This window comes from Gallus gallus, chromosome 2 (assembly GCF_016699485.2).
Source record: "Gallus gallus isolate bGalGal1 chromosome 2, bGalGal1.mat.broiler.GRCg7b, whole genome shotgun sequence".
Classification (NCBI taxonomy): Eukaryota; Metazoa; Chordata; class Aves; order Galliformes; family Phasianidae; genus Gallus; species Gallus gallus.
This window is the reverse complement of record NC_052533.1, coordinates 98,204,880-98,221,613: the sequence shown is the minus strand read 5'-3', so window position 1 is coordinate 98,221,613 and position 16,734 is coordinate 98,204,880. Positions and strand designations below refer to the sequence as shown.

General features: G+C 38.6%; 1 protein-coding gene across 3 annotated transcripts in view; it reads left to right on the top strand.

The window, feature by feature from the left end:
• Positions 1-16,734, top strand: part of ANKRD12 (ankyrin repeat domain 12) — a 62,835-nt gene that overhangs the window by 45,505 nt on the left and 596 nt on the right. For 2 of the 3 annotated variants that reach the window (XM_015282496.4, XM_040687773.2), the window contains exons 8-12: positions 594-5,242; positions 11,433-11,531; positions 12,349-12,492; positions 14,719-14,814; positions 15,231-16,555. In XM_015282496.4, coding sequence (XP_015137982.3) covers positions 594-5,242; positions 11,433-11,531; positions 12,349-12,492; positions 14,719-14,814; positions 15,231-15,416 — 5,174 coding nt within the window. In that variant the 3' untranslated portion in view covers positions 15,417-16,555. Of the gene's footprint in view, positions 1-593; positions 5,243-11,432; positions 11,532-12,348; positions 12,493-14,718; positions 14,815-15,230; positions 16,556-16,734 lie in introns of those variants that run through there. The other variant, XR_005855194.2, reaches the window with a different exon arrangement.

The window sequence follows — 16,734 nt, the reverse complement described above, 5'->3', positions numbered from 1 at the left end:
CTTAATTCTAGAGAGAATGTGTATAATGTGCTTTGAGGATTTTTCTTCTTTCAGTCGTTTAGCGGGGTAACTGTCTTGTTTAATGGCCCTTTTGTTTATGTGGTAAACATTTTATGGATACAAGTAAAGATTAAAGTAAGGGTAGTGTTCTTATAAAATGTACAGGAACTCGTGAACTAAACACCTGATATGACTTCTGTTGCCTAAAATTTTGTATCTATCATTTTGTGTCTTCAATCTTAATTGTTTTGCAATTATTTTGAAAAATTCATAATCCTGTTTTATAAAAACTGAGACTCTGGCTGCATATGAAAAGCGCTAATGGATTTAAGAATGTGTATTTAAAGATATTTGAGGATATTGGTAGGAACTGTACATTATGAAATCTTTGTATTTGTTTGATTTAGTTTCTGCCAGGGCAATCTGTTACGTGGTAGGGACTAAAGCAATGTTGCTCACTTTTTTGAATAGCCTACATTTCTAATTATATTCTGTTATTTGGTATTTTCTGTAAGTTTGCCAGTTTTGTCCTGATCTTAATGAGAGAGAACATTCCATTGACATTCAACTGATTTCTGGTTTTCTCCATGTAGATTCTGAAGAAGCTCCATCTGTAAATCCTTCCAGTGTAGAGGGAAATGTTGACTCAGAAGTGGAAAAAGACTCTGTAGCCAACGGCAGCAAACAAATTGTTCACAGTAAGGCACCACATCCACCTGCACTTGATGAATATGAGTTTAAAGATGACGATGAAGATGAAATGAAGAAAATGATTGATGACAGACATATTCTTAGAAAAGATGTAAGGAAAGAGGATGAAACGGAAGTTGAAAAGAACAGCTTATTTGCAAAACAAGACAAAGTTTCCTATTCAAAATCACTCAAAAACAAGAAACAGAAGCCATCTAGAGTTTTGTATTCAAGTTCCGAAAGCTCAGATGAAGAAATAGTCCAGGACAAGAAGATAGTCTCTCCTTGTTCTGTTTCAGAGACGTCAAGTTCTGATGTAAGAGCGAAGAAAGAATGTGTTGTTACAAATGAACACAAGCAAAAAGGCAAAGTTAAAAAGAAAGTAAAAAATCAAAGTAAAAATAAAGAGAATCAAGAACTAAAGCAAGAAAAAGAAAATGCTAGAGTAACAAATATAGCTGCTTCTGGGTTAGATTCCTTAGATAAAACTAGAGATGAAGAAACATTTAAGAAGTCTTTCAGCCAAAAAGACGATTCTTCTTTACAACTATTTCATATTGCTGCTGGCAAATCTCCTAAGCATCCCTGTGGATTAAGTGAAAAGCAAGCAACAGCGTTAAAGCAAGAAAACACCAAAACTTGCTTATCACCAGGAGGCTCTGAAATAACATTACAGCCTGAATTAGTTCGGTGCGATCACAGTGTGGATTCTGAGTATCTAGTAGAGAGCTCCAGTGGCAAATCTTGTAAACATAAAGAAAAAAGCAAGCATCATCAGAAAGATTTTCAGTTAGAATTTGGTGAAAAATCTAGCCCTAAAATTAAAGATGAAGATAATAGCTCAACGTTTGAGAATTCAGAGTATACTCTGAGAAAGATTGACAAGGAAGGTAAAGCACTTAAAAAGCATAAATTAAAACACAAAGAAAGAGAAAAAGATAAGGACAAGAAGGAACAGGATGGGGAAAAGGAAAAACATAAACATAATATTAAAGAGTCTCAAAGAAGTATTGAGTTTGACAGAGAGTTTTGGAAAGAAAATTTTTTCAAAAGTGATGACAGTGAAGATACACTGTTAAATACAGAACATGAAACTCTTCCTTCAGACAGAAAATCGAAGTTGGAAAAAGCTGTGGCAAAAGAAGACAGGTTAGCTAAGGAGAGACAGTTCCACAAGGAAAGAAATGCTAGAGAGGAGAGAGAGAAGAACAAAAAGGAAAATGAGAAGTTCCTTAAGGATGAAAAAATGAAAGATTCGAAAGAAGAAAAAGAGACTATACTCGCAGATAAAGAAATGGAAATGTTCTGCTTAAGTGTTAAAGATGAGGTAATCAGCATGCACTTAATAGAAAAAGAAGCAGATACTGAAAAGCATGAAAAGAATTTAAAGGAAAATAAGGAGAAACGAACCTCAGCCAAAGAAAAAGATGTTGAAAAGGCAGAAAGAAAAAATGGAGAAAAAGAGAAAAAAATAAAACATGAATGTAAGACAGAGAAAGCAGAAGTAAATGAAAATATGGAGAAAGTAAAGGAAAAGACCAATTTCCAGCAAGCTGAAAGATGCCATAAGGAGAACGATAAAATAAAAAGCACAGGTGCTCTTAAGAAACTTGATGAGAAAGAAAAAAATAAAGAAAAGATGGAAAAGAAGCATGACAAAGAAAAGGTTGATAAAGACAGACATTTGGCTGACAGCAAAGAAAAACACTGTATTGAAAGAAAAGTCAAACAGTCTGAAAAAGAATCTGAATATACTAAGTCAGAAAAAAATAGAACTAAAGACAAGGAAAAGGAACCTGAAAGAAGAGACAAATCCAAAGACAAAGAGACTTCAACAGTAGTGAACTCAAAACACGTGCAAGAAGAAAGAAGGTGCAACATTGCGGACAGTAATAAATCAATGCATGACAAACTGACGTCTTTGAAAGAAAAGCAAAAAGATGATTTCTTGAAAACTCCAGACGGTAGAGAGAAAGATAAAAAAGATAAAGATATAGACAGGTACAAAGAGAGAGACAAGCATAAACAGCATCAAAGTAGTTTACTTAAACTAAAACTCGAACATGAGAAACTTAAGCCTAAAACTTCTCCTGCACCAAAGGATGCTCGACCTAAAGAGAAAAGGTTAGTCAATGATGATTTAATGCAAACTAGTTTTGAAAGAATGCTTAGCCTTAAAGATCTGGAAATTGAGCAGTGGCATAGAAAACATAAAGAAAAAATAAAACAGAAAGAGAAGGAACGTTTACGAAATCGCACTTGTTTAGAACTTAGCAAGATAAAAGAGAAACAGAGACAGTCGTTACCTGAAGTAAAAAACAAAGAACTTACTCGTTCAAAAAGCTCAGAGTTGCCAGATTTTTGCATGAAGGAGAAACAGCAGAAAGAAGCTACGAGTAGTAGATCCCAGTCGGTAGATACAAGAAATGTAAACGTTATAAAGTCTTTATTGGTTTTGGATAATGCGAATAAATCCCCCAAATCAGAAGGTGAAAAGATGGGACTGAGCTCCAAATCCGTGTCCATCATTTCTGTTGCAAGTTCTGAGGATTCCTGCCATACCACAGTAACTACTCCAAGGCCTGCAATGGAATGTGACTCCGATTTTGTGCTAGAAGGCGCTGATTCCCAAATGTCTTTTTCACAATCACCATTTTTGCCAACTGCCAAATCGCCTGCCCTTCTTGAAAGAGAGACCGATGGTGTTGCCGAATTGTCTGATCGGATGAAGCCATCTTTTGCAAACAGGCTTCCACCAGCATACATCAGATCAGCATCTTTTGAAGACTTCAAACTCGTTTTAAATGAGTGTAGACCTGTTGTAGAGGTTCGAAGATGCAGCATGCCTGCTTCTGTTTCTGAACACAGCAAACCGCCTCGAATATCAGAGGAAAATAACCAGAATGCTCAGATGTCAGTCCAGACTTATCCCAGCACTTCCCCTAAACCAGAACTACCGTGTAGCATGGTTGAAAGAGATATCCAAAGCAGTTTTTCTGGTTTGCGGTCATCTCCAACTAGAGCTGTTAGCAACAAGCAGGTAACAATGGGTACAAATACCATTAAAAATACCGCTCAGATGAGTCCCTCAGAAGAATGCAATATTCATTTAGAACCATGTAGTCAAAGTGGTGTGACTCAGCAAACCAAACCTTGGGATGTGCCTTTTGACAGACTGAATTCAATAAACAATGAGTGTAGCAGCTCAGGTTATGATGTATCAGAGCAAGATACTAATAATTTTGTAGCAATGCATAATTCTGAAACCAGGACAATAAAAGAGCAAAAAGTAGCTGAATATTTGCCTCAGCCTGCTGAGATCAAGGGAAATTCCAGTTCTCAAGAATCTGCATCATTTTTGCCTTCACAGTCACCTTGTTCCTTACCTATCCAGCCACTTCCAGAGGGATCTAAACACATTTCTTCACCAGGCATTAGCAATCAAGATTCATTACCTGTACAACAAAATCTAGTTCAAACTGTAAGTTCTGCCTTCAATACAGATGCTAGTAGCACCAGAGAGACGGAAAATGTTTTCATCCCTTCCAACATTAAGAAGGCTGATGCACCCCATGCTATATATTCTGAGGGCTCTGCGAAGGATATTTCAGAGATCTGTGAAAGGGTAAATGATTTACCTGTGGTGGTGTTAGAAAGAGATATTCCTGAATCTGATGGCACTTCACAATTAAATGTAAATTCATATGTGTTCAATAAACTTGTTTGCAAGAATACTCAGATTGAAGTGGATGGTAACACAGTGGATACTTCAAACTTCAGAAATGAAAAAGACCAGCAAGAAAATTTGATTTCAGTGCATGTTGTTAACAGTAAAGCTGACACTGATCTCTGTGATCTACGTTCAGCAATGTCGCAGGGAATTATGAACAATTCATCTAATAAAAAGCCCTGCACTGCCGACGGAGAGGATGTGTTGACAGATGAAGCACCGCAGTACTCTTTATCTAATTCAGAAAATAATTCACAAGAGATTATACAAGAAGAGGTGCATAAATACAGTCAAATAGTTAAACTGGAAGAAATTGCTGAGGATCAGAAGATGGAACAGCAAGAAGTACCTCAAAGAATCACAAGAAATAGAGCAAATGTGCTGGCGAACCAGGGCAAACAGAATCCTGTTGTCTGCATGCAGACGTTGGAAAAGGAGTCCGAATTGTTAGCATCTATGAAAGGAAGGATTAGATTAACTGAAGATGATGATGGTCAGGTTCATCATCCACGTAAGAGAAAGGTGTCTCGCGTACCTCAGCCTGTGCAAGTGAACCCTTCTTTACTGCAAGCTAAAGAGAAAACCCAGCAGTCACTGGCAGCTGTCGTTGATTCTTTGAAACTTGAAGAGATACAGCCATACTGTTCTGAGAGAGCAAATCCATATTTTGAATACTTGCACATACGAAAAAAAATAGAAGAGAAGCGTAAATTACTGTGCAGTGTTATTCCTCAGGCACCTCAATATTATGATGAATATGTGACCTTCAATGGATCTTATCTACTGGATGGCAATCCCTTGAGCAAGATATGCATTCCAACTGTAAGTAACATGTTCTTTAAATATGCAGTTCAAGGAAAGACACAGGTTTTTTGTTTGTTTTTGTGACTTTCATATTCTTCCTAATTTGCTTCTGAATACCAGAGCTGAAAATCTTAAATATGTCTTCTTAAATATGCTGAAATATGTCAGATTAACGTTTACTAGTAATGTCATATTTAAAAGCATCAGTTGATGGACATAGAAGCAGTGGTGTCAAAGTTATTACAAGACAAACCATCATGTAAAAATCTGTAAAAGACACGCAAATATTTCAAAGTATTTGCTGCTATAATGCCTACCAGAAAAAACTGAAGTAGCTGTTTAGAGCTTCTCCAAATTTCTACCAGCAGTAGTGTGGTTAAAACTAATTATTCAAAGCTGTTTTAATTGGAGAGTGGTGGAAGTGCAGTGCTTTAAGACATTAAGTGTATTACTAATGTTTTAAGCAGGAGGAGTGCCTGTTAGCTGTCGCAGTCTCTCCTTAATATTCACCAGAGCAGCGAATATAATATGCTGTGTCCCAGCTGTTGTCGTCCATCAATTTGAAGTGTTCTGAATTTTACTTAATGTGAAGTCCTTTCTGTTGAAGACCATCTGTAGTTCGGGGACACTTGTTTAGTTCTAAGCTCTCTGTAGATCTGCTGGGCATATTCCTAATGACAGCTGTGAAAGAGGCCTGTAATTTGGGAGTCCTCTGTGCAATGTAGCACAGAATTATCTGAAGTGCAGTTAATGTCACTCTTCACTGTGTCAGTACACCTCAAAGTATGTAACAGTAATTTGGTTACTGCTGGATCTCTGTTTTGAAGTCAGTGCAATCTGGATAGCACTTGAGTTGTGCTTCCTTCGTTTGGTCTTCAGCACAGCTGTGCTTGTTGTTCTAGGTGGAAGGAGAGACCCAATACATTGTGCATTGGGTTTTGTTGTTTTTTTTTTTTCTAGCCACCTTGAAGTATTGTTGTTCCTGGGAATAGAAGGTGGTTTTCTGGTTTTTATCTGATGTACTCTAACTGGTTGGGCACCCAGAGTTAACCTTGTCTGGTACTGAGGTAAAAAGAGCTTGAACCTCTTGAACCTGTTTGAATGGTTTCAGTTGATACACTTAAGAGCTGAAACAGTGTGAGATCATGTACTTGATTACCTAAAGCAGTTGTTTGGCTGACACACAGTAGCTTGATAATGTCAGAATTCAATAGTACTTGACTGTATGTACATTACTTAGGATGTGTCAAATTAAGGAAGAGTCCGAGTTTAGGAGGAGTAGGGAGAATATCATAGTCCCTTGGTAGCAGAAATGCCTGCAAACTGAACTTTTCATGCATGTGAAATCACTCTCTAAGCGCCCTGTCTTTGATCTCTGTACTTCTGAATGGACTAGCTACTCTGATTCACTGAAGATATCTTCCTCCTACCTGAGATGCAGTATAGCTTTTTTCAGTTGAGTTGAAGATTCTGTTTGATTACACAATGAACACAAGTCTAATGTATAAAAGTATATTTTAAAATTTGTGCTTGCTCATTCCAAAGGTAGTCATTGTTACTGTGGAAGCAATTTCCTCTCATTTTTTTTTTTCCACTATATACACCCCCATGTCTGCATGAGGGGAGTATGTATATCCTTTAACGTTGAGTTCTCTCTGGTGGGAACTGATGGATTTCTTTGAAATTAGCAAGTTAGCTGTGAGAGAACTATGGGAGGAAAGGTGTGCGTAAGGTTACTATTTTGTTTGATCTGCATGTGACCTAGGTTGTGTCCTGAAGTTTGCTACGATGTACCAAGCCTTCCTTGGTCTAGAAATCTTTCCCAGTAGCTGTTTCAGCTTTTGTAGTGCATCTTTATCACCAGAAGCAGACATGTATTTGTTTTTTTTTTAATAGCAGCTGTTGGCCAACTACATGCAGTTTCCAAGCTACAACTTACTGATCTGGCATCAAACCTCAATGCTTAATTTGAGATTACAGGGAAATGAAGAAGTGTACTTTATGTTTTTCAGTGGCTCTTTTACCCTGGCAGTAAGCTCATTTCCCCATCACAGATGGCATTAGAAGGAAGAACTGGGTATCTAAGTACTGCCTTACTGCCTCATACCTCCTTCCTGTATCTCTGTGTGTAGTAGGGATTGTCTAGTTCTTGAGAATAAATTTAGATGATTGTGTAGTGCAATTTCTTAGGTAACTTATGCCCAATGGAATATTAATCATAGAATCCCAACATGGCTGAGGCAGGCAGGGCCCTCTGGGTCCCCCAGTCCTAGCTGTGCTGCAGCAGGGCCACCCAGAGCAGGGTGCCCAGGCCCACATCCAGGTGGTTTATGAAGATCCCCAAGGAGACCCCACAGCCTCTGGGCAGCCTGTGCCAGTGCTCCGTCACCTGCACAGCACAGCAGTGCTCCTGGTGTTCAGAGGGAGCCTCCTGTGCTCCAGTTTGTGCCCGTGGCCTCTTGTTCTGGCACTAGGCAGCACTGGTAAGAGTTTAGTTCTGTCCTCTCTGTACCCTCCCTTTAGGGATTGCTGCGATTCCCCTTAACTGTTTCTTCTCTGAGCTGAGTAGCTCCATCTCTCTCAGCCTCTCCTCATAGCGGAGATGCTTCAGTCCCTTTGTCATCATTGTGGCCCTTTGTAAGACTGTCTCTAGTATGTCCATGTCTCTCTTGAACTGGGGAACCCAGAACTGGACCCAACACTCCAAATGTGGCCCTACCAGTACTGCTGGCAGTACTTGCCCTGATGCAGCCCAGGACACCGTTAGCCTTCTTCACAGCAAGGGGACTTTGCTGGCTCATGTTCAATTTGGTGTTCACGGGGACCCTCAGTTCCCCAGGCTGCTTTTCAGCTGGGCAGTCCCCCAGCACATACTGGTGCCTGAGATTGCTCCTCTGCAGATGTAGGACTCTGCACTTCTCCTTGCTGAATTTCATGAAATTCCTGCCAGTCCGTTTCTCCAGCCTCTCCCTCTGGACAGCAGCAACACACCTTCTGGCATATCAGCCACCCTCGCAGTCTTGAGTCATTTGAGTGCAAATGTCTCAATGCATAATGTAACGCGCAACAATAAAACAACCTTTCTATTGGGGTTGTTTTTATGTTTTTCCTTAAGCGGCTCTTTAATGATTCTCTGTTAATCCAATTTTTGCTTCACTCGTGGGTAGGAAGGTAGATATTTGTTCTTAAGTTATTACTGCATCACTGTGTGAATGTCTACAAGAAGAAAATGTATTTAGCTCAGAGACTCAGAGTACTTCACTTAATGTACTGTTCTCTGCATTGAGATTTTAATGATAAGCTATTATTTATCTGATGAACTTCAAACATCCTGTAGGTGGGAACCAGGAGATGGTGCTTTCAAGTCTGATTTTTCACTACTTTGTTTATATACTGTAATTTATGACCCGTATCACTTGAGGTTGCAGTAGTGATAGTTACATATGAATTGTGGCTTCCCTCTGCCAGTGCAAATATAAGACAGTGACATGAGGTCAATTCAAATGGAAGGAAACATCTGAATGTCCTAAGGATAAATTTAAATCATACTTAGCTATGGTGCCTTTGGATTGCTACGTCAGTGCATTCAGTAGGGTTCAGTCAGCTTTGTCTGTACTGCCTCCTGAGGAGAGATGCCAAGAGTTGCAGCTTCCCCGGGCTGTCTAACAGACGTGTTTCCAGCAAATGGAATTCTGTCCAGTCTCTCTTGTATTGCTGGAAAAACTTGCATGATAAAACTTGTGTCAGTGATGTTATCAGATACTTCCTAAACAGATGAAACATTAATCATCACAGTGGGCCAGTTGATTTGGATAGCAAGAGGGACACGTGAAAATAACCTTGGAAATGTTGTATATGTGTGAATCTGAGTTAGTGCTCTTGTAACAATCATAAATGAGCATTACAGGTTTACAGCATGAAGGGTCAGTATTCTTATTGATCCAGAGGATGCAAAACATGCAGGGAACTTATAATTTATTTTCACGTGCTGGAGGTGTTGCAGATTTGTCTTGATCCCTAGCTATTACCAAACAAAACTGTTGAGGAGGCTGTCTTCTCATGCAATGGAGCAGAGAGTTGAAGGGCTGAACACCATTGAATTTTTCTGGGTAATTTGCTCAGGATTAGAGAACACATGAGAAGGCAGAGGTCACTTGTCCACTCTTGTCTGGTATGGAGCCTTGGACCCCTTAAGAAACTTGTCTGATAATTCACTCTGTTTGTACAGGAAACTGAGGCCACTTTTTCCTTGTGGTATCCAGTTTGGTGCTTTGTTCTTGTGTTTCCAACATACAGGTTCATCTTTTCCCTACACATTCTTTGTTGGCTCATTCTTAACAGTCTCTTTGACTCAAAGACGCTTATGGCTGTCCTCAGTTTCCCTCAAAACTTTTTACTTCGGTTTCCCTTCAGGCTATGAAGGTTCTTTCTTTTGTCCAAATCCAGCGTCCGTTCCCAGTCTGGGATTTCCAGTAGGTGGTGTCGGACTGTTGGGATTCAGTTTGCAGAGCTGGGGAGCTGACGCTCTTCCAGTCTTTCCAAGAACAGAGGAAAACATACTGTTTGGGAAAATTACAGTAAACAAATTCAGTCCTGTACCTAGTTCAATGTGTTTGAAGACAGCAATAGGACTTAGTGGAGTCAGGTGTTTATAACTTTATACAGAGGCTGTAGTAACCTGTGAGGTCAGAAGAAGTTTCTGTTGCTTTTCATACTGCTAATAGTGTTTGCAGAGAGCAGCTCTGGGGTGTTTGGGGTTCAGCCTTTGCTGGAAGGCCACAATTAGTGCAGTTTAGAAGCCCTCGATGCGGGGTGGTTTCTTCTAGCATGGCTGAATCTCTAGAATGTATGCTTAATTCCTGAAAGCAAGAAACAACATTTTAGTTTTGAAACAGAATCAAGGCACGGTTAATCGACGTTTGGAGCTCTTCAAAAGAAATCTCAGTCAGCAAGAGCTTAACTTCAATGCATTTTGATTTACAGTTTTAGGCTGCCACCTGCTGCTTGAAACAACTTTTTGTGCCGTGGATTTTAGTGATACAGGCTACTTGAAAAGCTGCTAATTGCTAGACTGAGTGAAACTTTAATTTTCTTCTCGATTATTGGTTAGAAAATATATCTGTTGCTGGTCAGTAACGTAATGAAAGAGTTCTGGGATCTGAGAAATGCTTTCACTTTCACTTTCAATAAAAGCTATTGTATAATAGCAGCCTCACAGGTGCAGAGGTCTCTTATGTACAGTAATAGAAGTCCATACAAGTTAGCTGCCTATATAATTACATTCTTTCCAGTTATTTCCAGTGGTGTTAATTCTTTCTCTTGCAAAATTACATGGTGTTTGAATTCAAAGGAAAAACAGTTGATAATGAAATTTTATATTGTTCAGGTGATACAGATGCTTGTCAACTGTGAAATTTCTATTTCTGGATAACTTTATAGGCAGGCTGTTTGTGTTGCTTAAGCTGTGTGTTTCTCTGTTAGCTAAAGCACTGAGTTTTCTGAAAGATCAGTTCACTTTTGGTAATACTAGCTACATAAAAGCTTGGTGTAATTATGACCATCTTGTCTTACTTTACTGACAAAATGGGACAACAGTGTGGTAGTGTGTCATGAATACAATGTTTCTTGGCAAATCTAGACTGCAAAATACCTCACACTGAACTTAAACGTGCTGAAATTGATTACAGCTGAGGCGGGTTATTGCAGGCAGCGTGGGGCGTGCACGAAGGGGCGAATGATGTTAAACCTTGCTTGGTATTTTGGGAGCCAAATGATTTCCATTAGGAGAGAGGTGAAGTGTGTGTTGTGTAGCAGTTTGAATCTGGTTCATTAGGCAGCTTTTGCCTTATTTTCAAAATGAACAGCTGTGCTCCAGAAAATTGAAAGTTGTATCTTCTAATGCACAGACCTTTCAAAGAATAGCTGGGGTATGTTGGCAGTGACTGGTTAACAGCATTAACAGTCTGAAATGCCATTGCAAGCAGGAGAGTTTATTAACTTTATGGTAAAGAAACGTTAAAACTTTTCATTGCAGATGGTTTAAAGTCGTATAATTAATGTAATGTACAAAACTTCTATTTTTCCCTAGGAACATCCCCCCTTTTTCTTTCTTTTTTGTTTTTTTACATAAATGCTCAAATCAGTGAGGCAAAGTTAAGCATACATTAAATACATATTCATTATACTATTTATAAAACTTTTTCCATAGATTACACCTCCTCCCTCGCTGTCAGACCCACTTAAGGAACTATTTAAACAACAGGAGGTTGTAAGGATGAAACTACGTTTACAGCACAGTATTGAAAGGGTAAGACTGGAGTATTTTTTTCTATTATTTCTCAAGCTCAGGTTTTTATTTTTCATTGAATAGGCTATTCTTTACTCAATTGAACAGTGTTTTAGAACTAAACTGCCTTTTAACTAAATTTCTGAGTTGGAAAAGCTTGTAAATACAAAAAAAAAAAAAAAGGAAAAGGTAACAATAAATTCAGTATTAGGTGATAGCTTGAACAACTGTTAATTGAATACTCATGTCAGTAAGACAGCAGTTTTTTCTGCTTAATTTTTCTAAGACGTGGCTCAGATTTTTTCCTAGGGGCAGCAGAGTGTGGGAAGAAAGCTGCAGACTCCAGTTCTGAAGGCTGAGTGAAGTGTTAGCAACTTCAGAACCAAAGCATCTGAATTAAAAGAATTTAAGCTGTATAATAAATACTGTATCGGTAGAAGACAGTTAAAATCATAGAATGGTTTGAGTTGGAAGGGACCTTAAAGATGATCTAGTTCCAATCGCCCTGCCGTGGGAGGGAACACCTCGTGCTAGATCAGGTTGCTTAAAGCCCTGTCCAGCCTGGCCTTGAATGCCTCTGGGGATGGGGCATCTCCACCTTCTCTGGGCGACGTGTTTCAGTGCCTTGCCACCCTAATAGTGACAAGTTTATTCCAAATATCTAACCTAAATCTACCCTTCTTTAGTTTAAAGCCACTACTTCTTGTCCTATTGCCACAGTCCCTGATAAATAACCCCTCTCCAGCTTGCTGTAGGTGCCTATTATCTACAAGAAGTTCTCAGTGAGTTTAAATGCTTATACGTTGATATATTTGATAAATTATCTTTTTGTAATTAGGAAAAGCTTATTGTTTCTAATGAGCAAGAAGTCCTCCGTGTTCATTACCGAGCAGCAAGAACTCTAGCTAATCAAACACTACCATTCAGTGCCTGCACTGTTCTGCTGGATGCCGAGGTTTACAACGTGCCCCTGGATGCTCAGGTAAAGAGATGCATTTCAGAATTTCAGACCAACATACCTTTCTAGTCTGACTTAAAATGAATGTTTGGAGAGAATTCCATTCCCATACCGAAACTGTCATTGATTTGCTTGGGATTAAGATTTTGTATATCGTAGATTGTTATTTTGCTTAGGCCTCATTTTGCTCAATGTTGCACACCGTGTTAGGAGTGCAATAACAAGAGGACACAGGTACTTACCCTGGTTTTATCTTTTGTACCCTGACTGGTTTTCTTTCATCTCCGCAAATGATGTGAAAGATAAAACCGGGACTCTGTTGCTTTTCATGAAATCAAATTTAATACACTTTTAATCTGCATCATTTATGGGCTGTCACTCTGAAGTTTACTGTAGCCATGTCTCTAAGAGAAGATGATTTCATGGCATCGGTATTTTGTGAACAGGTTTACTAACTAAGAGGAGTAGAAACTGCACTCAGAACCTGCTTTGGTAACTGAGGAGCATGTAACACAAGGAAGAAGTTTGCTATTACAGATGTAATAAACGTTTTGATGCATTGAATGCTGAGCGTTTTACAAAGAAACACCTACGTGTCAGACGTATGTGGAGTTCTGCTTTAGTGCTGTAACTCTTTACATGTTAATTACAGCTTCCAGCGTTTCCTCTACCTGTGCCATTACTTTTCTTCTACCTTTAAACAACCATGCAGAACAAAGCAACTCAATAGAAAATACCAGTTTTGTGAAGGCTGAAAAGAGATTTTTCTCTGTTAACAAGCAGAATAGCATTATTGGTTCTGAAGTTTAGTGTGTCCTTGGGCGTATTTTGTCCCTTTTTGGAGGCTCTTTAGAACTTCAGGGTGCATCTGAGCTCTGCATGGATCTGCATTTTTGTAGCAATTGATTTTGAAAAAGTTGATTTTGTATTTGTGTTCTGCAAAACAAAAGGGATCCTTATGGGAGGAGAGGTTATTTTTCTTTCACCAACTGTTGCAGCTGTTTTGGCCACGTTTATACGCTACAGTAGTAGTAGTAAAATGTCTCTACTTATCTCTCGCTACCTCTTAATTGTGTTCTGTGATGAAAAAACATTTCTGATTTCAGTTTTCTTTTACTTGAGCAAATAGCTGGCAAAGATTTGTAAGCAAAGATCTGGTTTATTTTGTAGGAAAATGACACTCTCAGAACCGTTTCTGAGGGATTTCTTGGTGTTTCAAGGCTTGCCTTTATAGCTGCTAACGTCATGCAGACCTTAAGAACCATTCCCTGTGCTCATATGCAGCAGAGCAGAGATGGGGGAGAAAAAGGCCCCCACTTCTGGGAAGCAGGCTGGTTACAGCCCAGCAAAACACCTGCAGTTCAGGATCACCAAACCTGTGTTGCTAAGGGCTCCTTCTATTCAGACTTCCTTTGGGAAATATCTGGAATCTCAGCCAGCTGTTTTCTAGAGACCTCAGCGTTTGCAGTTCTTTTCCCTATTCTTTGTCATTGCTGCAGTTAATGCATTCCTGCAGTGTGCAAAAGAGGTGGCTTTCTTTTCTAAAAATGCAAAGGGACCTATGCTGCTTAATGATGATTGAAGTATTACATGCACATCATCTGGCCATGCAGAGTCTATACAGAATCTAGTTTCTCACAGTGGACGAATGTGATATTCCAGGCTCATTAAGTAGCTTTAAAAAAAACTGTTGATGGATTTAATTGGGCAGGACACATAAGATATGTCTTCTTGCTTTTTAAAATCCCTTTTGCGGATTTTGGTGGTAATTTTTATTTAAGTTGCTTTTGAGTGCTTGTGTGGCCAGTTAGCTCCGATTGCTTAAGGTTTCCTTGATGAATGTTTTGCTTTTCCCTGAGGGGACATTCGTTTGATTCGTTACTGAATTTTATAAAGAACAAAAAGAGGGAATGTTGTGGAAGATCTGCCTTGTGCTGATTAAGATTTTAAGGCATAAATCTTGAAGCCTCCTACTCCAATTTTAAAAATAGAGGACAGCAAATAGCTTTAGCCTGAGGGAATCTGGGAATAACCATTTCTAGAGAGCAGCTAGCTGAGGGAAGGGAGATCAAGACATATGTTCACATGTACCTTCATACGTTGACTTGGAGTTTAGTTTTCCATCTGAAGCACTGCTTATAGAGGTGCCACAAAGTATGTTTTCCTGTTTTAAAGCATGTCTGATACGAATTATCAAATAACTTACAGGTGTTTTTTTGTTTGGTTTGTTGCTGGTGGTTCTTTTTGCAGGCCGATGACAGCAAAACATCAGTGAGGGATCGATTCAACGCACGACAGTTTATGTCATGGTTACAGGATGTCGATGATAAGTTTGACAAATTAAAGGTATTCTTCTTTGTCTTTCCCTGTCTTTAGGGGAAATAGTGCCTCTGATGCCACTGCAAAGATGACAGGAGTAAATGTGAATAAATATATGAATAAACCCGTCTGTTTGCAGTATCATGTTACTGTAGATATCCCTGTTTGTTGCAGGGGGGTTGGACTAGATGACTTTTAAAGGTCCCTTCCAACTCAAATGATTCTATGATTCCATGTTATAAAGGCAACATGAAGGAAGGCCTGCTAATATTAAGAATAAAACCAAAAAACAACCTTTGTAGTGGAATAATCTGATTATTTAAAGAGAGAGTTGGGGCAGTTGCTACCGCCAAAGAGGCTCATAGATGTCTTTTCTGTTTGGAAGCTCGTGTTGCAGTACTTTCTCAGATATTGAAATAACTTCTTTCTGCATTCCAAAACAGACGTGCCTTTTGATGAGGCAGCAGCATGAAGCAGCAGCTTTAAATGCGGTACAAAGACTGGAGTGGCAGCTCAAACTGCAAGAACTTGATCCTGCTACATACAAATCCATCAGCATTTATGAAATTCAGGAATTCTACGTTCCTCTTGTTGATGTTAACGACGACTTTGAATTGACACCAATATGACAACCAGTACCTACTGGCTCTTGACTTTGGACAGCTAGAGACTGAGGTGCAGTGATTCACAAAGGTATTTTTCTTTTCAGACAGAACACTTTATTAATGAACGCTTAATGTAGAATACTGCCTTTCTCAATAATTATTCAGAAAAACGTGGCATGGATTCTAGTTCACAACACAGAGATGGATTCTTATTTTGAAGTCAGTTTCCCAGAAAATAGCATTACCCGTATTTCAAAATTGCCTATGGCTTCAGGGCTTATTGCTGACAAGGATGATGAAACGTGGTAAGTTAACAGCGCTGGCAGCTGTTAGTACCAAAAACGGCCACCAAAACAAAATGATACCTAAAATCTGCTTGGAAGCTTTGCATTATGGAACTTGGGTAACAGCTGGACGCCCGCAGGGGGGAAAAAGAAATAAGATGAAAAGTCTGTAGAAGAAAAATCAGACTTGGAGGAAAATAGTCTATTAATCTTACTGTATTTTGTAAATTACTGTACAGCTTTTTCTTTTTTGAAAAAGATGTAATATTGTCTTCATTTTTAAATAATTTATTTTATACATAGTGTGCAAATGTAAATAGTCTTGTAATTAATGTTCAAACCTGTACAAAATAGATATTTTAACTGTAAAACTGTTTTTGTCTAATGTTTTATTGGACCAAAGTTGTCGTTTTTATTAAGTGTAGTGTGTTCCTGGTTGGCAGTTCTTTTACTATGGCATGTGTTTGATTTAGCTGCTTGTTTCATCACCATGACTGTAAAAGAGTTGAAACTGAACCGTTCTGTATTGCATGCTTCACAGAACCCCGAGCTCCTTGACTTCAATAACTGAAACCTGAACAAGTGTAGCATTTACAAAACCATATTTCATGTTAGTCTGCTGTTGTAATGCCATACCTATGACTTACTATGCTGAAAATATTTTTGTGTAAAACAAAAACAGAGCAAACAAAGAAAAAAAAAAGCAACAACTTTTTTTTCCTCTTATATGGTGGTCTCGTAATAGAGCCTATTTTTTCCAACAAAATGCCTTTGAATGAAAATTCTTAAATTGTATATTGTCTATTTTAATATTAATCTATGGAAGGATATGTAAATAGTTGTAAATATAATGTTTAATAAATTTTATTGGTCATGTTACTGGTTGGAATTTTTTAATGTTGTAACACTTGGTACTGTCATCAAAGTTCATCATTCCCGCGATAGGAAACGTGTAGGGAGAATTAATTAAAAACTAAAAAAAAAAATGAAAAGCTTTTGTTTTAACATTTTTGTATCCCTGGTATTGTTAATGAGCAGTTAATTATTTATTGGCGGAA